The following is a 26,518-nucleotide window of genomic DNA, read 5'->3' as shown; positions in this document are numbered from 1 at the left end:
CGCACATGTGCCCATCAGTGTAGTCTGCGACACAGGTCTGAAATGCCTGGCCCTGTCAATTAAGAGGAGGGGGGGGGGGGGCTATAAGTGCAGAGAGAAGGCGCTCCGGTGAGCAGAAGGAACCCAAACCAAAATTTACATATTAATAAAAAGTGAAATTACTCAGGAAAGACTAAACAAAACTGCATAATTGAAGCATTGTTTGACTCAGCAGTATCAACTCTACCATACATACAGTCTGGTTTAATAATGTTGATCCTGCTGACCAATGCTTTTTAAAGTTAGTTCTGAACACATGACGGTTCAATGTAGGTCAAATCTGCCCAAGGGAAGAGGACCTTATACCCTTAAACTAAAAACCGTAATTCTTCCGATTATACAATAAGGATATACTCGCCCATAGTCAGTATGCTGTGGATTTCCCACTTTGTACTACAGTAGTAGCAAAGTGGATGGGATTTTAACAAATCTTATCCACATGGTGCACAGAAATATCTACAGAAATGGACACGAGGTGTCGTTTCTTTCTGTGGATCTGCATTGGGTGAAATCTGCAATAAATCGGGTGAAATCTGAAATAAATGTCACATGCAGACGTACCGCAAGACGTATCATTCTTGTATACTAGGACAAAGTAAAAAAGTAACCTGTTATAGGAGCATTGTTTTTTTTTTGTTAAATATAATTTACTATTTTTTTCCGTGCCAAGAATGAAAACTGAAACTACAGAACTTTACCCAAAGTTTTCAGTTATTTTGGGACAGAGATGACTTGTACAATATACTTTGGGACTATAGAAACAATAAAGGACCAGTTCTGGCAGCAGTGCTGGATGAAAAAGTGTAATAGGTCCAACATCAAGTTCCAAAAATGTTAAAAGGTGGAAGTTTTACCAATGTGTTAAGCCTGTATTACACCAGGCGATTGTGGGGCCTAGGAATGCTTGCTAGCGATTATCCAGCAGTCTAAGGCCTCATGCACACGACCGTTGTGTGCACCCGTGACTTTCAATGGGTCCGTTGAAAACTCGGAAAATGCACCGTTTGTCATCCGCCTCCGTGATCCGTGTATCCTGTCCGTCAAAAAAATATGACCTGTCCTATTTTTTTGACGGACAACGGTTCACGGACCCATTCACGGACCCAAGTCAATGGGTCTGTGAAAGAACACGGATGCACACAAGATTGGCATCCGTGTCCGTGATCCGTGGCCGTAGGTTACTTTCATACAGACTGATCCGAAGATCCGTCCGCATAAAAGCTTTTTCAGAGCTGAGTTTTCACTTAGTTAAAACTCAGATCCGACAGTATATTCTAACACAGAGGCGTTCCCATGGTGATGGGGACGCTTCTAGTTAGAATATACAACGAACTGTGTACATGACTGCCCCCTGCTGCCTGGCAGCACCCGATCTCTTACAGGGGTCTGTGATCTGTACAATTAACCCCTCAGGTGCTGCACCCAAAGGGGTAAATTGTGTGTATCATAGCCCCCTGTAAGAGATCCGGGGCTGCCAGGCAGCAGGGGGCAGACCCCCCTCCCTCCCCAGTTTAAATTTCATTGGTGGCCAGTGCGGCCCCCCTTCCTCCCTCTATTGTATTAATAGGTTTGTGGCACAGTGTGCGGACTCCCCCGGCCCCCCCTCCCTCCCTCCCTCTATTGCATTAATAACATTGGTGGCCAGTGTGCGGCCTCCCCTCTCCCCCCCTCCCCCCCCCCCCCATCATTGGTGGCAGCGGAGTTCCGATCGGAGTCCCAGTTTAATCGCTGGGGCTCCGATTGGTAACCATGGCAACCACGAGGCTACTGCAGTCCTGGTTGCCATGGTTACTTAGCAATAGTAGAAGCATCATACTTACCTGCTGGCTGCTGGTAAGTGACAGTTCATTTAGCAATGCGCCGCACAGACCTGTCACTTACCAGTAGGAGGAGCTCCCGGCCAGACACAGACATCGCAGCAGCCAGCAGGTAAGTATGATGCTTCTACTATTGCTAAGTAACCATGGCAACCAGGACTGCAGTAGCGTCCTGGTTGCCATGGTTACCGATCGGAGCCCCAGCGATTAAACTGGGACTCCGATCAGAACTCCGCTGCCACCAATGAGGGGAGGCCGCACACTGGCCACCAACATTATTAATGCAATAGAGGGAGGGAGGTGGGGGGGGCCGGGGGAGGCCGCACACTGGCCACCAATGTTCTTATTACAATAGAGGGAGGGAGGGGGGGCCGGGGGAGGCCACACACTGGCCACCAATGTTATTAATACAATAGAGGGAGGGAGGGGGGGCCGGGGGAGGCCGCACACTGTGCCACCAATGTTCTTATTACGGCACCTGAGGGGTTAATTGTGCTGATCACGCCCCCTGTAACAGATCGGGTGCTGCCAGGCAGCAGGGGGCAGTCATGTACACAGTTTGTAGTATATTCTAACTAGAAGTGTCCCCATCACCATGGGAACGCCTCTGTGTTAGAATATACTGTCGGATATGAGTTTTGGATATGAGTTTTCACGATGTAACTCATATCCGACAGTATATTCTAACATAGAGGCGTTCCCATGGTGATGGGGACGCTTCAAGTTAAAATATACCATCGGATTGGAGAAAACTCCAATCCGATGGTATAAAAGGGACTCCAGACTTTACATTGAAAGTCAATGGGGACGGATCAGTTTGCAATTGCACCATATTGTGTCAACGTCAAACGGATCTGTCCCCATTGACTTGCATTGTCATGCGTATGAGGCCTAAGGCCTCTTGCACACTTTTTTTTTCATTTACGTTCCGTTTTTTGGGTTCCATATACGGAACCATTCATTTCAATGGATCCGCAAAAAAACCCGGAAGGTACTCCGTATGCCTTCTGTTTCCGTATTTCCGTTCAAAGATAGAACATGTCCTATTATTGTCCACATAACGGACAAGGATAGTACTGTTCTATTAGGGGCCAGCTGTTCCGTTCCACAAAAAACCGGAATGCACACATAAGTCATCCGTATTTCTTGCGGATCGCAAAATACTGGAAAAAGCCATACGGTCGTGTGCAAGAGGGAGCAAAATACGGAATGCATGCGCATGCGTATTTTTTGTGGATCCTTTTTTTGCGGACTGCAAAAAACATATGGTCGTTGCATGAGGCCTAATACTGCTGCTGAGGCTCGTTCATAAGGCAAACGGGATCTTTCAGCATGTTTAAAAATTATAATTTGCCGGCGGCAGATCGTAGTGTCTAATGACAATCTGCTGCCGGCAAACAACTAGGCAGCATGGGGACGAGCGGTGGCATAACAATGGCTCCTCCCCATGCTGTGGAGGAGATCGCTGCATGTAATAACACCGGTATCCTCTGTTAACGAGCAGGCGATTGTCGGGAAGGAACGCATCCCTCCCAACAATCGCTGTGTAATACAGACTTTCCAAGTGTACCAATTTCTTCATCAGGATAATAGAACACGCATGATGTATATATCCTGATAAAGAGACTCGTACGGTCTCATAAAACATCGGTATTCCTTGCCGCTAATAAAGACTCCAGCAGGTCAGATATCAAAACTCATCTCAATACATGTCAGGTATATCCAACACTTTAAAAGACTGAACATTTTTTGATACGAATGTGATCATGCACGGCCAGAATTAGGACTCGGGGTATAAGAATCATGTGAAAGATCTCCATGTGGTTCTGATCATAGCAGCAGATACCATGTGCCAGTGTGGCATTAGGTTTTTGATGCTGAGCATTTCAGATTTCAGCAACGGCCCCAAAGTCATTGTCCAGTTTTCACTTCACATACAATAAGATACCTAGTTATAGGAACAAAGATGACGGTATAATATATGTGCACCATGCTTCACATAACGCAGCCTGGGGGTGGAATGACATAGTTCATCACTACCCTAGGCTCCTTATGGTAATTTGACCAATGCTGGATATTGGAAATGTACCTGCAACACCTAGCACAAAGCAATTAACATGCAGCACATACGGTAAGACGGCAGAGTAAGTGAAATCAATGAACAGACTGGTAGATTGATCAGCGAGGAGTCTAGGATTATTGGAAAAACAGGCTTCAGCCATAGCAGAGGCCGAGAGCAAAATTGTATTTTGTATTAACATCAAGTGGTTAAAGATATTTATGGTACAAGGTAAGAATGTATTCATATGTTTTGCAAAATAAAAATAAAATAAAAATAAAAACTGTCCAAAACATCAGAAATTCATGGTCAGCAAACATCTTTGCAGCAATGAATGGTATCTAGAAAACCTAGGATGCAGGCAGTCAGAGGAAGGAATACGTCTGCATTGACATCACAGTCGCATTATTACTATATATTACTATAAACACATTGACTTGGACGGTTAAAAGACATTTACTTTTACAAGGGTCTCTTACTACTTCCCATATTATCTTGTAGCTATTTGCGAAAGAGAATATCTGAAGAATGTAAATTGTATAATAGGTTTTCACAAATCACCCGAGACCATGATTGGCACTTCGAAGAAAGGTGCTTTAATCTGTAACTGTTGTAGTCTTCAATGAAAACGAGAACAGTGTAAGGAGGAATCTGCTCCCATCGGGATACAGCTGATGCGTTTCCAAGAGGAAAAAAAAAATCGTACAAATTAATAACTTGAATCAGCTACTGTTGTAAAAGGCGACCTACATCACCAAAAGTGACTCTCCAGAGTCCTATACTTAAAGGCTAGGTGATAGATGTATGATCCCTGAGGTCCCACACTGACCACTAAAATAGAGGTACCAAGTTTCTTGTATCTCCTTACTGCACCGGTACAAGCCCCACGGACAACAAATGAAACGCATGGTGCACACATGATCACTTCTCCCATTCAAATCCCGCCTCACTATGGAGGAACAACCTCTGCTTTGGTGACCGATATTTGGCCCAACTTTAGTGATTAGTAGAGGGTCCCAACAATTAGACACTTATCACCTATCCACGGAACAACCCCCTCCAACCATTTAGAGTTCAGTAAAATGAGAGAGCAGTTGAAGATACAGCTTCTCATTCTCTTCTTGCGGCAGAGTGATCCGGCAAAAGGTATGCCAACTGATAGCATTTGTAAGACTGATCAGGATCCTGATCAGTCTTAAAAATGTCTGATCAGTCAGAAAAATGCATTGAAATGCCGGATCAGTCTTTCCGGACGTCATCCGGCAAAACGGATCCGGCATATTTTTTTCATATTTTTTTCAGTCCAGAAGGACGGATCCGGTGTTCTGCCAGATTTCTATAGCTTGCCGAAAGTCTATAGCGGAAGTGACGTGGTGCGCTGCGCAAGCGCACAAGCGTACTTCAGCGAAGCATTCCTGCTACCTCCACTGGAGTAGTTCGCACACTGCGCGTGCGCAGACTTAAGGGTATAGATTTCTTAAAGTGACAGTCATCTCCATTAATCTACATTAATTTGTACCCTCGCGGGCTCGCTTCGCTCGCCACGCATCGGGCTCAGCCTCGCTGCGCTCGGCATTTAGTAAAACTAACTCTGCCGCCATTGATAGTAAAGAGGGAAACGGATGGTAAAGAAAGAGATGGATAGTCTCTTTCTTTACCATCCATTTCCTTCTTTACTATCAATGGCGGCATAGAGTTAGTCTTACTAAATGCCGAGCGCAGCGAGGCCGAGCCCGATGCGTGGCGAGCGAAGCGAGCCCGCGAGGGTACAAATTCAAATTTGCGAGGGTACAAATTCATGTAGATGCTGTATTTTACTGGAGGTGACTGTCACTTTAAGGCGATGATTCGGATGATTTGTGGAAGTGCGCTTGTGCAGTGCACCACGTCATTTCCGCTATAGACTTTCGGCAAGCTATAGCAATCTGGCAGAACACCGGCACTAATACATTCCTATGGGGAAAAAAATGGCATTCCGGCAGGTCTTCAGTTTTTTTCCGCTGCGGTTTTATCTTTTGCCTGATCAGTCAAAATGGCTGAACTGAAGACATCCTGATGCATCCTGAATGGATTACTCTCCATTCAGAATGCATTAGGATATAACTGATCATTTCTTTTCCGGCATTGAGCCCTTTTGATGGAACTAAATGCCGGAAAAGAAAAAGGCTAGTGTGAAAGTATCCTTCCTTAGCCTTGCTGTAAGTTAGGAATCATAATGACTGGCCAGTGTCAAGGGTTTGCTTGATAACCAACTTTTTGTCAGGTCTGTCCACCAGTTGATTCCAGTTGCTTGGTTAGCTTTATGTTAGTACCGTATTTTTTGCCCTATAAGACGCACCCCCCGCCCCAAAAGTGGGAGGAAAACGGCAGTGCGTCTTATGGGCCGAATGCTGCTGTTTTTACACTGATACACCGCCGACCGCATGCTGAACAGCGCGGCCGGCGTGTGTATCAGCGAGGAGGGAGGAGGGGCTGGGGGCCGGCCTCTAGTTTTGTAATGGCAGCGAGGCCCGATGCAGTCACTGTATTCTATTGCACCGGGCCCGCTCACTGTACTAATGGTACCTACTGTAACTGCAGGCAGGCAATGGTTAACTATAGATATGTCCAATCCAGCACTGAGCAGCCTGTACTTACGATCATAGCAGGCTGGAGGCAGGAGGCTGGGCGGGCAGGCGGGCACTGGCAGCGTAACTTCCTGCCTCACGTGCCTGCTCTGCCCACTTTATGAATGAAGCAGGCGGAGCAGGCACGTGATGTAGTGAGTTACGCTGCCAGTTCCTGCCCGCCCAGCCTCCTGCTATAATCGTAAGTACAGGCTGCTCAGTGCTGGATCGAACATATCTATAGTTAAACATTGCCTGCCTGCAGTTACAGTAGGTACAATAGAATACAGTGACTGCACTGGGCCCCCGCTGCCATTTAAAAACTAGTGTATATGCCAGCCCCCACCCCCTGTATGGCTGACACTGTTATGGGGGGGGGGGGGGGGGGGGGGATCTGTGGATGTCAAATAGCATAAGATGCTATTTATCTGTCATCCACAGATCCCCCCCCATAGCAGTGTCATGCCAGCCACAGACGCCCCCATAACAGTGCCAGCCACAGACGCCCCCATAACAGTGCCAGCCACAGACGCCCCCATAACAGTGCCAGCCACAGACGCCCCCATAACAGTGCCAGCCAGACGCCCCCATTGGTAAAGGTGGAATTCACATTCTAAACAATCAGTCTGAGGAATACCATGTATGTTGGCTGGCATACTAAGATGCACACTATTTCAGACAGTACATCAACCGGCACAAACCGTATATCTCATTCTAGTATTCTTCATTAGACCCCTTGATGAAACAGGTTTTTGAGGTTAATTACAAGGTTGGTTCAATTAAGGGACTACTCAGATTAGAATCTAAATTAATTGAACTACAGTCAACATTTTAATTTAGAAGCAAAGGGGCAAGGTCTATTCCGCACAGAGAGGAACTTAGCACAGCTTTGTAAGGTCCTTTTATTTGAGAGGTCTACCAGCTCCTCTGTGAGTGGCAGTATCGGATTTATCTTCAGCATTTGTGCTTGGAATAGTGCTTTACTTCAACTGATTGAATTAAACCCTCTCATCTCCATTCAGTGACCTTTACTTATGAGAAGCGCCCTCTCATCTTTCCTCGTGTTATTTGCACTTGAAAGTAACCAGCACCGTTGAATGTGATTAGGAGAGTAGCCTGGTCCTGGTGTCTAGGTATTCCTGCAAAAAGTGTCCCAGACGCCTATAGAAAACACTGTGGCAAGTGGAAGCATTGCAGGACTTCTGAAATCAGCCTGCATTCAGTCTCAAGAGCCTCATGCTTGATAATAAAATGTATCTAAATTTACACAACCTATTGGTTAGCTTAGTTTGCACCAGAAATTTGACACACGTTCACACATCATAAACCTATCCCCTTGTCAAACATGGTGCAGAGTATGTAGGCCACATTAAGCTAGTACTGTGGTGTATTTAGCTTAGTAAATTTCCACCATAGGGTAAGATGGCACCCCAGCCCCACCTCCCTAGACCAATTTAAAATATCTCTTTGAATCTATTAATATCCAAGGTTTATGCTTGAATTAATATTTTCCGTATCTGAATTTATAAGAGATTAAAGGGGTTCTCCGGAAAAGATAAAAATGAAAATACTGAAAAAATATATGTTTCTTATAAATATTTTTTAATTATTTATAATGGCTCCTTTAGTGTAGGGAACAATCAGTCAAGTAGCTAAAATGGCAGCTCTTGGATTTAGGATCATAAAATCCGTCCTTCACGTGACACTGCAGGACGGGCGGTGTGAGAAAGCAGAGCACAGAGCACAGAGCCCTATGTAAAGTCTCCCGGTCTCAGCAGGCTGGCAGGCTGAGGTGTTTTCTAAAGACGCTCCTCTCCAACAGCAGCGCGTCGGCTTCTCATTCCTAATGGTGAAATGTCTGCACTCTGTACAGAAGAACACAAACCACACGGCTGATACAGGTGATCTGCAATCGACTAAAATGTACAAGAAAAGAATCAGAGCGTAGGTATGCGTCCTCAGTCTGTAAAAGCTTTATTATCAGCTTTCAGATCACCAGGTAATCACATGGTGCCCATAACCGGTCAATGAAGATCTACCCTCTAATCTCCTTACTTGTATATGGGAAGGTGGTTTAAATCCATCCCAATCTAATTGGAGCTAAACAACATTTTGATGTATAGTAAAATCTTTAAACTACTTAGTGGGAAGCTCCACTTCATGCTCCCAAAACTAAAGATATTCCACGAAACCTTCCAGGCTAATGCTGACATATCAATGTCCATGGCGGGATCCTGAACTAAAATAGGGTTGGGGTGCTACATGTGTGCCAATACACCAAACCAGGCACTCTACAAGAAAATCTGCAGACAAGATATATAAAAATTATCTGGAAAAATGGAAAGACCTGACCGTGGCACCTGCAGCACAATACCTCATACATACAGTTACCTACTGGTGCAGCTTCATCATGGATAGCCTAGGTTTTAAGAACAGAAGTACTTAAACACCCTGCGATTTTGCAAGTTCTCCCACTTAGAAATCATGGAGGGTCTGAAATTCACATTGTAGGTGCATTCCCACTCAGAGACAGATTAAAAAAATAAATAAATCAGGAAATCACATTGTCTGATTTTTATAGAATGTATTTGTCTTGCACTGCTGAACATAAGTATTTGAACACCTGAGAAACAGCAAGAATTCTGGCTCTCAAAGACCTGTTACTGTGCCTTTAAAAAGTCCACCTCTAACTTAGTAGCACCTGTCCACCCCACAGTCTGTCAGATGCCAACTACTACCATGAGCAAGACCAAAAGGCTGTCAAAAGACACCAGAGACAAAATGATGGACCTCCACAAGGCTGGAAAGGGCTATGGGGCAATTGCCAAGCAGCTTGGTGAAAATAGATCAACTGTTGGAGCAATTGTTAGAAAATGGAAGAGGATAAAAACGACTGTCAGTCTCCCTCGGACTGGGGCTCAATGCAAGATCTCACCTCGCGGGGTATCACTGATGATAAGAAAGGTGAGGAATCAGCCAAGAACTACAAGGGAGGAGCTGGTCAATGACATGAAGAGAGCTGGGACCACAGTTTCAAAGGTCACTGTCGGTAGAACACTACGCAGTCATGGTTTCAAATCATGCATTGCATGGAAGGTTCCTCTGCTCAAGTCATCACATGCCCAGGCCCGTCTGAAGTTTGCCAATGACCATCTGGATGATCCAGAGGAGGCATGGGAGAAAGTCATGTGGTCAGATGAGACCAAAGAAAAACTTTTTGGTCTAAACTTCACTCGTCGTGTTTAGAGGAAAAAGAAGGACGAGTTGCATCCCAAGAACACCATCCCTACTGTGAAGCATTGGGGTGGTAACATCATGCTTTGGGGGTGCTTTTCTGCGAAGGGGACAGGTCGACTGCACTGTATTGAGAAGAGGATTAATGGGGCCATTTAATGTGAGATGTTAAGTAAACACCCCCTTCCCTCAGTCAGAGCATTGAAGATGGGTCGTGGCTGGGTCTTCCAATATGACAACGACCCATAACACACAGCCAGGATAACCAAGGAGTGGAGCATATCAAGGTTCTGGAGTTGCCTAGCCAGTCTCCAGACCTAAATCCAATAGAACATCTTTGGAGGGAGCTGAAACTCTGTGTTGCTCAGCGACAGCCCTGAAACCTGACAGATCTAGAGTAGATCTGTGTGGAGGAGTGGGACAAAATCCATGTTGCAGTGTGTGCAAACCTGGTCAAGAACTACAGGAAACGTTTGACCTCTGTAATTGTAAACAAAGGCTTCTGTACCAAATATTAACACTGATTTTCTCACTGGTGTTCAAATAATTATGTTCAGCAGTGCAAGACAAATTCTTAAAAAAAAAAAAAATCATACAATGTGATTTCCTGATTTTATTTTTATTTTTTATTGTGTCTCTCAGAGTGAGAATGCACCTACAATGTGAATTTCAGACCCCTCCAGTGGGAAAACTTACATTGCAGGGTGTTCAAATACTTCTGTTCCTCACTGTATGTATATGTACCCTAAAGAGAACATACAATATTAGAGACCAGTAGTGTTAACCTGCATGGCGCATACCGTATTTTTCGCCCTATAAGACGCACCGGCCCATAAGACGCACCTAGGTTACGCTGCCGCCCGCCCGCCTGGCCTGAATTCTACAGCAGCGATTAGGAGGTAAGGTAGTAATAGCAGTTGGGGGGCATGTTTAATAACTATTAATTCAATATGAGATCGTATATTAGCATACCGGAGCGGCGGGGCGGTGCTATACTACACTGACTGCACCGCCCTGCCGCTATTGCCGGCCCCCAGCTCCTCCCAGTCCCTCCCCGAGTCCCCGCTCTGCGCATACATCGCAGCTTGCGATGTAAAAGTGGCAGCATTCGCCCCATAAGACGCAGGGGCATTTCTCCCCCATTTTGGGGGAAGAAAAAGTGCGTCTTATGGGGCGAAAAATACGGTATGTCCTGACGTCAGGAAGTTCATACCGTGCAGGTTAATAGAATAGGCATAGTGCAAGTGCCTGGTTATCAGTCCCCAGTGCATGCACCCCATATATAAAATACTGAACTAGGTGCAAAAGAGAAAGTAAATGAACTGCGTCTGGGCGACAGCACGTGTAAAAACGGTCCCAATATCTATGGATGGTGCATGCGCTACTATACACACCAGGCAAATGCGTACAACAGAACAAGAATGTGAACAGGCTTTTCAACTTCTCCACCAGACAAACATCATTGCACTTGTCCAGAGATATTATCTAGAGATATTACACTAGCTCTTATACCTGTATATCTGGCAGGGGACTGCCTGCCGGATCTCTCTACATTTTAGCATTGTCGGAAGCTACAGGAGTTTTAGTCTGGCCGATTCAACAACGCTGTAGCTTCCAGCAGTGCCAGAGTGCAGAGAGATCCCCTTGTGGTACAGCCTGCCGGATATACAGGTCCTTCTAAAAAAAAATTGCATATTGTGATAAAGTTCATTATTTTCTGTAATGTACTGATAAACATTAGACTTTCATATATTTTAGATTCATTACACACCAACTGAAGTAGTTCAAGCCTTTTATTGTTTTAATATTGATGATTTTGGCATACAGCTCATGAAAACCCAAATTTCCCATCTAAAAAAATTAGCATATTTCATCCGACCAATAAAAGAAAAGTGTTTTTAATACAAAAAAAAGTCAACCTTCAAATAACTATGTTCAGTTATGCACTCAATACTTGGTCGGGAATCCTTTTGCAGAAATGACTGCTTCAATGCGGCGTGGCATGGAGGCAATCAGCCTGTGGCACTGCTGAGGTGTTATGGAGGCCCAGGATGCTTCGATAGCGGCCTTAAGCTCATCCAGAGTGTTGGGTCTTGCGTCTCTCAACCTTCTCTTCCCAATATCCCACAGATTCTCTATGGGGTTCAGGTCAGGAGAGTTGGCAGGCCAATTGAGCACAGTAATACCATGGTCAGTAAACCATTTACCAGTGGTTTTGGCACTGTGAGCAGGTGCCAGGTCGTGCTGAAAAAGGAAATCTTCATCTCCATAAAGCTTTTCAGCAGATGGAAGCATGAAGTGCTCCAGAATCTCCTGATAGCTAGCTGCATTGACCTTGTCCTTGATAAAACACAGTGGACCAACACCAGCAGCTGACATGGCACCCCAGACCATCACTTACTGTGGGTACTTGACACTGGACTTCAGGCATTTTGGCATTTCCCTCTCCCCAGTCTTCCTCCAGACTCTGGCACCTTGATTTCCGAATGACATGCAAAATTTGCTTTCATCCGAAAAAAGTACTTTGGACCACTGAGCAACAGTCCAGTGCTGCTTCTCTGTAGCCCAGGTCAGGCGCTTCTGCCGCTGTTTCTGGTTCAAAAGTGGCTTGACCTGGGGAATGCGGCACCTGTAGCCCATTTCCTGCACACGCCTGTACACGGTGGCTCTGGATGTTTTTACTCCAGACTCGGTCCACTGCTTCCGCAGGTCCCCCAAGGTCTGGAATCGGTCCTTCTCCACAATCTTCCTCAGGGTCCGGTCACCTCTTCTCGTTGTGCAGCGTTTTCTGCCACACCTTTTCTTTCCCACAGACTTCCCACTGAGGTGCCTTGATACAGCACTCTGGGAACAGCCTATTCGTTCAGAAATTTCTTTCTGTGTCTTACCCTCTTGCTTGAGGGTGTCAATGATGGCCTTCTGGACAGCAGTCAGGTCGGCAGTCTTACCCATGATTGTGGTTTTGAGAAATGAACCAGGCTGGGAGTTTTTAAAAGCTTCAGGAATCTTTTGCAGGTGTTTAGAGTTAATTAGTTGATTCAGATGATTAGGTTAATAGCTCGTTTAGAGAACCTTTTCATGATATGCTAATTTTTTTAGATAGGAATTTGGGGTTTTCATGAGCTGTATGCCAAAATCATCAATATTAAAACAATAAAAGGCTTGAACTACTTCAGTTGGTGTGTAATGAATCTAAAATATATGAAAGTCTAATGTTTATCAGTACATTACAGAAAATAATGAACTTTATCACAATATGCTAATTTTTTTAGAAGGACCTGTACATGCGCTAGTGTGAAACTAGTCTCAGATGTTATATTAGGGTTTACAGTAAGATTAATATAAGTCATGTCTATGGTCTAACAATTAGGAAAATACAGGGCTCCAGATGGCGCCAATGCACCTTAAAAGACTTTTTAGTCTTGTCTCCATTTGCCGCTGGACTGCTGCACAGCCTAGTATCAGTTAAAGAACATGGCACGTGCCATGTTCTCTTCACTTGCACAGTGGAGAAGGAGGGAGTCCCTCCCTCCCCACTGTGATGCGGCCGCCACTGCCACCAATGGGGAGATAGCAGGGAGGAGGAGGGGAGGAGCTGAGGCCACTGCGCCACCAATGAATGTAAAACATATTAATACAAGTATAGGCAGCTGTATCACAGACATGGCCTCAAAAACAGGGCATGCGATACGCAGCAATTAACCCCTCAGGTGCAACATTTGAGGGTTTAATTGCCACGGATCGCATACCCTGTTATTGAGGCCGGGTGCCGGGTCTGTGATACTGCTGCAGACACTTGTATAAATGAGTTAAAGAGGACCTTTCATGGGTCCAACAAATATGAACTAAGTAGCAGGCTACATAGAGCGGCGCCCAGGGATCAAAGTGCACTTACTATTATTTCTGGGTGCCACTCCGTTTGCCCGCTGTGGCCCCCAGTATTTTCAACATTCAGAGCGAGGAGGGGGAGACACCAGTGTCTCTCCTTCTCCCTGACAGCAGCGCTGTCCAATCGCAGCGCAGAGCTCAGAGCCAGGGAGAAAAAAAAAAAAAACTCCCTGGCTCTGAGCTGCGATTGGACAGCGCTGCAGTCAGGGAAAGGGAGAGACACTGGTGTCTCCCCCTCCTCGCTCCGGATGTTGAAAATACTGGGGGCCACAGCGGGCAAACGGAGCGGCACCCAGGAATAATAGTAAGTGCACTTAGATCCCTGGGCACCGCTCTATGTAGCCTGCTACTTAGTTCATATTATTTGGACCCATGAAAGGTCCTCTTTAATTAAATTCATTGGTGGCGCAGTGCGCCCCCCTTCCTTAGTATTAGTATCATTGGTGGTGCAGTGGCCACAGGCCCCCCCCTCATTGATATATGGTGGCCACAGGGTCCCTTCCCCTCCATTGGTGGCAGTGGCAGATTACACTGCTGGGGCTCCGATCGGTTACCATGGCAGCCAGGACGCTACTGAAGCCCTGGCTGCCATGGTAAGCTCCCTGCTGCTGTGTGTACTAAGCACAGGGCAGCAGGGACAGTGTGAAGTCTTAGTCACCCCAATACAGCTCTATCGGGGTGAATAGGACAAGGGATGAAAAGATCCAGGTTATTGCCCTTAAGGGGGGGTAATGGTTATTAAATAAAAAGTTTTTTTTTTTAAAAATACGAAAAGTTTAAAATCGCCCTCTTTCCCAATTTTACATATAAAATTTATAAACAATAAAAAATAAACATACTACATATTGCCACATCCGCAAAAGTGTGAGCTATTAAAATATAAAAAAAATATTTCCGCTCTAGTGAGAGGTATGTGGTGCTGTATTCTCCAATATGTTGTGCTGGCTCACTACTGTGACCTGCGTCTCATCTTCTCCGTCAAGTCCTTATTTTAATTATATGCGTTTTAAATTTGGCGACAATTTTTTTTTATTTGGCTCCTAATTTTTTTTGTTTAGGAGCCAATGGCTTTGTCTGGAGCACTGAAATAGATGAAACATAGGGGGGTCATTTATTAAACAAATACACCTAGATTAGGCATATTTCTGGCACAGATTGCGGCACAAAATTCCTGTGTGCGACTTTTCCCAGCTCACGCCAGGTCTAAAAAAAGTGTGCACTGCGTAGGAGGGGAAGGGGACAGGCTGGCAGGTCATCTCACTTACCATATTCTACGCCTGTTTTAGGCATATGAAAAAGGTGTAAAAGTAAAACAGCTCGGAAGCTGACTTACATTTAGAAGAGGCGCTGGATAGGCTGAAGGTAAAAGGCCGGCGCCTCTTCAGAACTTCAGCGGATCCACTGCCAGATATAGGGGTTATTAAGACTGGTGTCTAAAACACAGGACTTAATAAATGTGCCCAACCGTTTTTATCTTATTTTCTTATACCAAAATGCTTTCAATGGTGTATTTGAAATATTTTCTTCCTTAGCAAATGAGGATAATACAGAGTGAACCTTGAGCTTCCTCCCCAATTCTAAAGCCATTTGGTGTTATTATTTGACTCACTTATATGGTGCCAACATATTCCGCAGCGCTGTACAGACATTATCATCCCTTGCTGTCCCCTGTGGAGCTCACAATCTAGATTCCCCCTGGTAAGTGCTGCAGCCTCCTCACAGCTTAGGCTACTTTCACACTCGCGTTTTGTGCGGATCAGTCATGGACGGATCCATTCAGATAATACAACCGTCTGCATCTGTTCAGAACGGATCGGTTTGTATTATCTGTAACATTGCCAAGACGGATCTGTCTTGAACACCATTGAAAGTCAATGGGGGATGGATACGTTTTCGATTGTGTCAGTGAAAACGGATCCATCCCCATTGACTTACCTTGTGTGTCAGGACGGATCTGTTTGGCTCAGTTTCGTCAGACGGACACCAAAACGCAGCAGGCAGCGTTTTGGTGTCCGCCTCCAGAGCAGAATGGTGACTGATCGGAGGCAAACTGATGCATTCTGATCCTTTTCCATTCAGAATGCATTAGGGCAAAACTGATCCGTTTTGGACCGCTTGTTAGAGCCATGAACGGATCTCACAAACGGAACCCAAAGCGCCAGTGTGAAAGTAGCCTTATCAGTCACAGCACAGTCCATTGGATAGCGACCATGCTTTACAATGCAGCTCAGCTCCATTCACTAGAACAGGGATGCGCTACCTGCGGTCCCCCAGCTGTATTAAAACTACAACTCCCACCATGCCTTTCTGTAGTCCGGGAATGATGGAAGCTGTAGTTTTGAAACAGCTAGAGGGCCGCAGGTTGAGCATGCCTGCACTCCCAGGGGTCAGACCCCTCCAATCTCAATATCGGAATCTTGGAAAACTGATTAGAGTGATTTCTTTACAGAATAGGATGTTGAACAATATACAGCTATATAAAAATTTTCTTGCAGACTTATTATCTATACAGTTGCCGCTCTAAAAAAAATTAAAATAAAAATAAATGGTATGGTCCAGTTAAGTCCTGTAAATTGCATCCATAAGAGAGCTAAATAGAAGTAAACATGGAATCCGTCATGTGACCCCTGGGTATGAAGGAGCAGAATATATACCGTATATAGCTCATCAGTATTAAAATCTCAGAAACCCTTTTAAATGGCCAGCATCCGGGTAATTCCAGTATGCGGCTGGCACCTGCTGAGGGTGCCGATGGTAAGGCTTCTGTGGGACACCATGCCTGTGCTGTGCACCGACTACACAGCAGCAGCTCATTTGTGGTGGTTTTGAGGAGTCTGCGATTATGGAAAAACACAGAACAATATACACTGTATATGTAATGAAGAGGGCCCATCTTAGATCCTGCTGACAACATAGCCGCGCAGGAAAGCGGGGTGGTGGAAGTCACCTTGTCTCCTAGCAACTATGAAATCCTTCCACAAAAGCTGTACTGTCGCTTTAAACACGTGTCACCTGGACATGGTCTAGAGCAAGTTTATCACAAACTACAATAATAGGAAAGACCTACTAGTATACTGTACTAAACCAATCTCAGGGTTTACTGGTCATAAATCTGGTAGTCTGTTCATGCAAAGGAGGAGACGGCTGCAGTTACTGTATCCGACGCCGGATCCCCTCTCACTAGAATGGGATCCGACGGGAATCTGGCAGTCTGCCACGCTGCTCCCTGAAGAGACAGTTTTACTTGGCGAAACGCGTTGGTTGAATTAGGGCTTATACTCTACGAGGGTTTTCTAAATAGGTCCGAGGCTCCAGCGGGCTGGGGGCCGCTCTCTTCAGGGAGGGGGCTCCGACTACAGCCAATTTGAGGTGCTCCCCCTTGCTAGACTAGGGCTTAATAGGGAAAGCACAAGTAGGCTTGCATACCAATAGCTCTGCCTCTGTTATGATGAACCGCCACTAAAACTATATTGACCCCGACCAGCTGAGGTTATCTGTATTGAGACCCGACACTTAACCCTTCATCATCTGCCAGCATAAAATATGACTATTTGAAGATTTTAATTGTTATATTAAAAGTTAAGTTTGACAACACTTTAGAAGGAGGTCTACAATACTGGGCTATTCACTGACATTCGAGCACTTTATTAGGCCCCATTCACACATCGGCAATTTCGTTCCGCAAAATGCGGACCCATTCATTTCTATGGGGCAGCACAATTTGCTGCCCGGATACGGAATTGCGGACCCGCACTTCCGGGTCCGCAATTCCGTTCCCGAAAAAAATAGAACATGTCCTATTCTATTAGTGCCGGCAATGTGCGGTCCGCAAAATGCGGAATGCACATTGCCGCTGTCCGTGTTTGGCGGATCCGCAAAACACGTTACAGACGTCTGAATGGAGCCTTAGTCAGTTACTTTGAATCTGGCAGGTTTCCGGTATAAATGCTGGCTTGCTGCCAGACAAATGCTGGCTGAATGCAGTGGCCCAAAGCCAGCACCATAGGCCGGAAACCCACCAGATCCCATTATAGTGAGTGTGGATCTGGCAGTGTCTAACTACGCCGAATATGGATAACATGGATAGTCTGCACCACTGCCAAAACAGACTACTGGATTTACCTGCTGCAGATGTGAACCTACCCTTACCTGCAGAATATGCCACAAAGGACGATTAGTGTGGGGTCTACCTCTGGCACCCTTAGGCTGAGTTCACATCAGCGTTCAGCCTTTCTGTTCTTCTGCTCAGTTATAGGAGACAGGACATAACTGAGCTGAACGGAGCCTACGGACCCCATAGACTATAATTAGTAGCCACGCTACCCCATTAAAATCACGTAGCTATCTGTACTGAAGTCTAAAGGGGTTTAAAAAGTACTACCAAAGGGGATCTACAGGGAAATTTTTTTTTTTTAAAGAGACAGAAAGGGTTAAATGAAACTAAAATAAGCCATATGCACCTCCTCAATCTTCGCTTTGGGTCCAGCTGTACTCCACTTCCTGGCCCAACACACAAGAACAAGCTTAGGAATCCTGCTCCGCCAATCACTGGCTCTGGATCCGGCATTTCCGGATGTTACTAGAATGCTTGACATTTCCCATAGACTATAATGGGCCCGATGGAGAGCCGGCTGCTACCCAGTAAATATGTTAAGATTTGGCGGGACAAAAACTGCTGCATGCACCCATTTTTTTGTCTGTCCGATTCCCGGCATTCTATGGCAGAATAGCCTGTCAGAGAGCTGTGCTGCAAATGTGAAAGTAGCCTTGTATATTTTAAGATCATGTGTAACGCCCTGCAAGGGGCCATTACCACTATTTTTACCCCTTCACTATTCTTAATGGTGTACCATGTATCATCTTGTGTATTCATCCCTAGGTCCTGCACAATGTGTAAACGTATTTATGATTCTTTAATGATTTAACATGTAATGTGCCTAGTTCAGCAGCAGATGGCGGTACTTCTGGCAGAGCTGTGTTTGATAGAATGGAACCCTTCCTCCATTCTATTTCCCTCTCTAGAGAGGGAGGTGTTAGTTAGAAGTTAGTTCAGAGTATCCCCTGTAAGGGGAAGGAGCAGGTCCTCATCCCTCTGGGACCAGCCTGCAGGAGTGATTCGAGAGCAGCCCCTGTAAGCAGAAGGCTGTGTGTTAGCCAGCAGAGCACTTACTGCTCTGCTGGGTCCAGAGGCCCAAGCTACAAGTCTCAGAAGCCAGGAGGAAAGGTTCCCTAGACCAGATACAGCACAAGAGAAAGATAGAGTGAGACAAAGAGAGAACTTACAGCTGAAAGCAGTCCAGAAAAAGTTCCTATTGAATCCAGCCAACATAGCAGACCTGAAAGAGTTCTTATGTAGCAGAGCTGAGAGTGTTTGCCTGCCAGAACCGCATGCCAAAGCTTGCTGGTAACCAAGATAAAGTTGGAAGATTGTTACCTGATGGAAGTTGATGCCAAGTAAAGCTGTTAACTACTCCAATACCAGTATGGGCTCAAGTTATTTCATCATCATCATGTGGTGGTAACAGCATCCCTCTTATATAACCTTGTCATTCTTCCAGCTACTGTCCAGTGTACTTATCTGGACTGTCTCCACCTCCATTCCTGTAGTAGTGGTAATGACTTCTATCATATCCTCCTGTCATTCCTCCAGTCACTGCACGAGTCTTATCTGGACTGTCTACATAATCTCCATCCCCAATGTAGTGGTAACAGCATCCCTCTTCCAGCCACTGTACAAAGCACTTATTTGGACTGTCTCCACCCTTCAATCCTGTAGTGACAAAAAAGACGCCTCTCATATCCTCCTGTCATCCTTCCAGTCACTATATGATGCTTTTATCTGGACTGTCTCCCTCACATCTATCATTGTAGTAACGGTAATAGCACCCATCATACTCTCCTATCATTCCTCCTGCCAATGTACACACCTCCTATGTGGACTGCCTCCATCATGTCTACCTTTGTAGTAGTGATAACAGCACCCTTCATGTCATCCTATCAATCATAAAGCCAGTGTATGAGGCTGCTATCTGCACTATCGCCATCACTTCCATTCCTATAGTAGTGGTATCAATACATCTCTCATCCTCCGGTCATTCCTCTAGCCACTGTACGTCTTCATCACCTCTCTCTGGACAGTAGTGCTAACAGCACCCACTTATATAACTCTGCCCTTCCTACAGGCACTATATGATGTTCCTGTGTGGACTATGTCCATCACCACCATCCCTGTAGTAGTGGTAACTGCTCTGCCTTATACCTCCTGTCATTCCTCCATCCAGGGTATGACGTTCTTATCTGAACCATCTATATCCTTGTAGTGGCAACAGCACCTGCTTATGTCCTCCTATCATTCTTCCAGACTGCGCATGAGGCTGTAATCTGGACCATCTCCATCACCTTTATCCTTGTAGTAGAGGTAAGAGCACCTGCTTATGTCCTCCTATCATTCCTCCAGACCTTGAATATGGCTGCAATCTGAACTGTCCCCATCACCTCAATCCTTATACTGGTAACAACACATGCTTATGTCCTCCTATCATTCCTCCAGACTGTGTAAAAGGCTGTAATCTGGACTGCCTCGATCACCTCTATCCCTGCAGCAGGGTTAACATCACCCACTTATGCCCTCCTATCATTCCTCCAGACTGTGCATGAGGCCCTAATCTGGGCCGTCCCCATCATCTTTATTCTACTGGTAACAATACCTGCTTATGTCCTCCTATCCTCCACCAGACTGTGTATGGGGCTGCAATCTGGACTGTCTCCATCACCTTGATCCCTGTAGCAGGGGTAACAGCAGCCACTTATGTCTTCCTATCATTCCTCCAGTCTGTGTATGAGGCTTTAATCTGGACCATCTCCATCACCTCTATCCCTGTAGCAAATGTAACAACACTTGCTTAGGTCCTCCTATTAATCCTCCAGACTTTGAATGAGGCTGTAATCTGCACTGTTTATGTCCTCTATCATTCCTAAAGACTGTGTATAAGGCTGTAATCTGGACAGTTTCCATCACCTCTATCCCTGTAGAAGAGGTAACAGCACCCATTTATGTCCTCCTATCATTCTTCCAGTGGGCACATGAGGCTGTGATCTATCTCTTCCAGCATGTGTTAGGGGCTGTAACCTGGACCATCTCCATCACCTCTATCTCTGTAGCAGAGATACCAGCACCTGCATATATGTCCTCCTATCACTCCTCCAGCCTGTTTAGGAGTATGTAATCTGGACTGTCTCCATCACCTCTATTCCTGTAGAAGAGGTAACAGCACCCATTTATGTCCTCCTATCATTCTTCCAGTGGGCACATGAGGCTGTGATCTATCTCTTCCAGCATGTGTTAGGGGCTGTAACCTGGACCATCTCCATCACCTCTATCTCTGTAGCAGAGATACCAGCACCTGCATATATGTCCTCCTATCACTCCTCCAGCCTGTTTAGGAGTATGTAATCTGGACTGTCTCCATCACCTCTATTCCTGTAGAAGAGGTAACAGCACCCATTTATGTCCTCCTATCATTCTTCCAGTGGGCACATGAGGCTGTGATCTATCTCTTCCAGCATGTGTTAGGGGCTGTAACCTGGACCATCTCCATCACCTCTATCTCTGTAGCAGAGATACCAGCACCTGCATATATGTCCTCCTATCACTCCTCCAGCCTGTTTAGGAGTATGTAATCTGGACTGTCTCCATCACCTCTATTCCTGTAGAAGAGGTAACAGCACCCACACTGATGTCCTCCTATCATTCCTCCAGACTGTGTATAAGGCTGTAATCAGGACTGTATCCATCACCTCTATCCCTGTAGAAGAGGTAACAGCACCCACTTATGTCCTCCTATCACGCCTCCAGGCTGTCTATAAGGCTGTAATCTGGACTGTCTCCATCACCTCTATCCCCGTAGCCGATGTAACTCTCTATGTCCTCCTAGCATTCCTCCATCCTGAGTGAAAGGCTGTACTCTAGACTGTCTCCATCACCTCTATCCCTGTAGAAGAGGTAACAGCACCCAGGTATGTCCTCCTATCACTCCTCCAGACTGTCTATAAGGCTGTAATCTGGACTGTCTCCATCACCTCTATCCCCGTGGCAGATGTAACTCTATGTCCTCCTAGCATTCCTCCATCCTCAGTAAAAGGCTGTAATCTGGACTGTCTCCATCACCTCTATCTCTGTAGCAGATGTAACTCTGTGTCCTCCTAGCATTCCTCCATCCTGTGTAAAAGGCTGTAATCTGGACTGTCTCCATCGCCTCTATCCCTGTAGCAGATGTAACTCTCTATGTCCTCCATCCTGAGTAAAAGGCTGTAATCTGGACTGTCTCCATCACCTCTATCCCTGTAGCAGATGTAACTCTCTATGTCCTCCTAGCATTTCTCCATCCGGAGTAAAAGGCTGTAATCTGGACTGTCTCCATCGCCTCTATCCCTGTAGCAGATGTAACTCTCTATGTCCTCCATCCTGAGTAAAAGGCTGTAATCTGGACTGTCTCCATCACCTCTAACTCTGTAGCAGATGTAACTCTCTATGTCCTCCTATCATTAAAGGCTGTAATCTGGACTGTCTCCATCGCCTCTATCCCTGTAGCAGATATAACTCTCTATGTCCTCCTAGCATTCCTCCATCCTGAGTAAAAGGCTGTAATCTGGACTGTCTCCATCACCTCTATCTCTGTAGCAGATGTAACTCTCTATGTCCTCCTATCATTCCTCCATCCTGAGTAAAAGGCTGTAATCTGGACTGTTTCTATCGCCTCTATCCCTGTAGCAGATGTAACTCTCTATGTCCTCCTAGCATTCCTCCATCCTGAGTAAAAGGCTGTAATCTGGACTGTCTCCATCGCCTCTAACTCTGTAGCAGATGTAACTCTCTATGTCCTCCTATCATTAAAGGCTGTAATCTGGACTGTCTCCATCGCCTCTATCCCTGGAGCAGATATAACCACACCCCTCTATGTCCTCCTATCATCCCTCCAGCTACCTGTTGCACTTACCGATCCCCAGTCCCACGACAACGCGCCCGCCGAGCAGCGTCTCCTTATCCGGAGCGGCGGCCAGTACCACGGCCCCGGCGGTGAAGAGCAGGCTGGCCAGGAGGATGCACGGTCTGCGCCCCAGCACTCCATTCAGCACCCCGCCTGCCAGCGCAGACAGCGCCGCCGCCCCCACCGTACTGGACACCAGCAGCTCCTGCCACAGCGCCGACAGGTTCATGTCCTTCTTGAGGAGCAGCATGGCCCCGGACACCACCCCGGTGTCATAGCCGAAGAGGAAGCCTCCCAGGGCAGAGAAGACGGACACCACGTACACGAATGCCGGGGTGACATCCTGCTGGAACTGCCTGCGGGCCGCCCGCTCCAGCTCCTCTCCCGAGCTCGGGGCAGCCGTGGCGCTGGCCTGGCTGTTGATGCTGGTGTAGGAGTCGGCGGCTATCAGGCTCCGCTCCCCGGCTCCCTCGTCATGCTTCCTCCGCTTCTTCTCCCCCATCAGGTTGCTCAGGCTCCGCAGGGTGTACTCCACATTCTCGCTTGCTTTGCGGGACATAGGTAGTGTGGCGGGCGGACCGGTGCGCTCTGGCCAGCTGCCGGGGCCGCTCTAGTCAGGCTGCACACGGGATAGGTGCCCAGGACATATGTGTGGAGCCTCCGCCCCGGATCCCTCCTGCCCGCGGTAGCTGTGCTGCTCTGCGCCGGCTCCCAGCACCCTACTTTCCGGAGACTTTGTACATGTTTCCCGGCTCGTCCCTTGAGGCAGAAATCTCAGACCCGCAGCCAGCGAGCGAGGGGCGGACCAGCGGCTCTGAGCGACCACACTGAGGAGCAACGCTGTCAAACTGGAGGGGCGGGGCTCCCCGTCACATGACCCGCAGCAGCTGATTGCTGACGTCACACGGAGGTTTCATAGGTGTTCTCGCCTCGGGCCAGCTGCGCTTTTCTATGCGATCCCTGTGGTGCCTACTGGTATGGACCCGTAGCACACACATACATACATAGCAGACCGCACTATCACTATAATGAAGGGAGAAGAAATCATTGTTAAACTTACCAGTATTTTCCCCCTATAAGACGCTCCTAGGTTTTAGAGGGGGACAATAAGAAAAACATTTTTTATTACACCTGAAGTCAGACCACCAATCAGACCTCAGCTAACAGCCCCAATAAGACCCCCAATGTTAATAAGACCTCAGATCAGACCCCAATGTGAATGACCCTCAATTAGACCTCCCCAGTGCCTTATATCAGCCCCCAGTGCCCCTCTTCAGCCCCAGCAGCCTCTCTTCAGCCTCCCAGTGCCTCATATTAGCCCCCAGTGCCTCATTTCAGCCCCCAGCAGCCTCTCTTCAGCCCCCAATGTCTCATATCAGCCCTCCAGCAGCCTCTCTTCATCCCCCAGTGCCTCATATTAGCCCCCCAGCAGCCTCTCTTCAGCCCCAGTGTCTCATATCAGCCCCCAGTGCCTCATATTAGCCCCCCAGTGCCTCATTTCAGCCCCCCCAGCAGCCTCTCTTCAGCCCCCAGTGTCTCATATCAGCCCCCAGTGCCTCATATTAGCCCCCCAGTGCCTCATTTCAGCCCCCCAGCAGCCTCTCTTCAGCCCCCAGTGTCTCATATCAGCCCTCCAGCAGCCTCTCTTCAGCCCCCAGTGCCTCATATCAGCCCCCAGGGCCCCTCTTCAGCCCCCAGTGCCTCATATTAGCCCCCTAGTGCCTTATTTCAGCCTCTCTTCAGCCCCCAGTGCCTCATATCAGCCCCCAGTGCCTCATATCAGCCCCTAGTGCCTCATATTAGCCCCCCAGTGCCTCATTTCAGCCCCCCAGCAGCCTCTCTTCAGCCCCCAGTGTCTCATATCAGCCCCCAGCAGCCTCTCTTCAGCCCCCAGTGCCTCATATTAGCCCCCCAGTGTCTCATATCGGCCCTCCAGCAGCCTCTCTTCAGCCCCCAGTGTCTCATATCAGCCCTCCAGCAGCCTCTCTTCAGCCCCCAGTGCCTCATATCAGCCCTCCAGCAGCCCCTCTTCAGCCCCCAGTGCCTCATATTAGCCCCCTAGTGCCTTATTTCAGCCCCCCAGCAGCCTCTCTTCAGCCCCCAGTGTCTCATATCAGCCCTCCAGCAGCCTCTCTTCAGCCCCCAGTGCCTCATATCAGCCCCCAGGGCCCCTCTTCAGCCCCCAGTGCCTCATATTAGCCCCCTAGTGCCTTATTTCAGCCTCTCTTCAGCCCCCAGTGCCTCATATCAGCCCCCAGTGCCTCATATCAGCCCCAAGTGCCTCATATTAGCCCCCCAGTGCCTCATTTCAGCCCCCCAGCAGCCTCTCTTCAGCCCCCAGTGTCTCATATCAGCCCCCAGCAGCCTCTCTTCAGCCCCCAGTGCCTCATATTAGCCCCCCAGTGTCTCATATCGGCCCTCCAGCAGCCTCTCTTCAGCCCCCAGTGTCTCATATCAGCCCTCCAGCAGCCTCTCTTCAGCCCCCAGTGCCTCATATCAGCCCTCCAGCAGCCCCTCTTCAGCCCCCAATGCCTTCATCAGCTTCCAAATAAATCAATAAAACCCTTACCGTTCCTGCTCCGGATGCTGCCGCTCCTCACCGCCCCCACTCGGTAATCCTCTTGTACAGTCTGCTGTGTGGGCGTGCACAGTGTGAGGTCACAGCGCGGCCTCACACTGTGCGCAGCCTTCACAGTGGAGCGCCGAGGACCAGGAAGGAAGAGGTGAGTATAGCGCTTTCCCGGCCCTGACAGAACCTCGAGTCAGCTTGAACCGTGCGCACGCCTATGTACTTGTAGAGGGGAGGAATGTCAGAACTGGTGTCAGTCCTAGTGCCTAATAGTAAGGAATGGGGCAGCTGCTACCACTAGGAAGTAAAGGCGGTGCCATGACTGGTTGCTACGGGCAATGTCACTTTTTCCTACTAATACCACATGGAGGGAATACAATACAGAATTTCTTTGTTACCAGTTACATCTGGGGGAAGGGGGGGGCATCTGGCATAATTTATTGACGTTATGGTGGCATGACATAAAGGTAACATCGGTGCCACGTCACAACTGGTGTCACTTGGCGCACACATGAAAGTGTAATAGGCATGTATGCACGGTCTCGCTCACATCAGTGAATCATGGAGGTGTGAGGTCGGAGGTCATTCCCTGGTTTTCACAGATCGTTGCTAGGAAATGCTCTGGAAATACATTTTCTGCAAAAATACACTTGTGTGAATGGAGACCAAGGCTACATCAAACTTGCATTGTTAATTCCGGTATTGAAATACCGAATGCAAAGAGATCTCAATACCGGAAAACAACAAAGCAAGCGTGAAAGTAGCCTTGGTCCCCATTCACACAAGTGTATTTTTGCTCTGCATCCGATCCATCTTTTTTGCAGATCGTATGCAGACATGTTCATTTAAGTGGGGCTGAAAAAAATATCCGTTCCGCAGCCCCACAAAAAAGATAGAACATGGCCTGTTCTTGTCCAAGTATAGGCATTGTTACAACGGGAAATACGAATGACTCTGAGAGCAAAAAAAAAAAACGATCGCACACGGACCCAGCATCGATTCTTCATGGATTAGGCACTGACCAACTTGCCACGGATATTATCACGGACACAGACGTGTGAAAGGGGCGTGAGGTTTACATGGGGCTCAGCAGTGATACCGAGCATGTGCTGCCAGGTCTCTGGTTTCATGGTGCACCCAGTAGTAGTAATGAGCGTCCTTCCTCTGCCCGTTGCTCCCAGTGGAGTGGAAGGTGATCTGCTCCATAGTACGCTTCAGGCCGGGATCGGCTTTTTTTTGTGAAAGCACATTGTGGAAATAAATAGAAATAGCCTCTCCCTTCAGGAAGCAGCTACTGGCATTTATCATGAGTAACACTG

The 26,518-nt window shown here is 47.2% G+C and overlaps 1 protein-coding gene across 1 annotated transcript in view; it reads right to left on the bottom strand.

Moving 5' to 3' along the window:
- The window catches only part of SLC2A13 (solute carrier family 2 member 13), a 151,396-nt gene extending 127,906 nt beyond the window's left edge, over positions 1–23,490 (bottom strand). The window contains exon 1 of the mRNA XM_044276771.1: positions 22,640–23,490. Within this exon, the coding sequence (XP_044132706.1) occupies positions 22,640–23,189 (550 nt within the window). The 5' untranslated portion in view covers positions 23,190–23,490. The remainder of the gene's footprint in view (positions 1–22,639) is intronic.
- Positions 23,491–26,518: the final 3,028 nt, after the last annotated feature.

The sequence above is a fragment of the Bufo gargarizans genome, chromosome 2 (assembly GCF_014858855.1).
Source record: "Bufo gargarizans isolate SCDJY-AF-19 chromosome 2, ASM1485885v1, whole genome shotgun sequence".
Lineage (NCBI taxonomy): Eukaryota > Metazoa > Chordata > Amphibia > Anura > Bufonidae > Bufo > Bufo gargarizans.
This window is presented reverse-complemented; position numbering and strand designations above follow the sequence as displayed.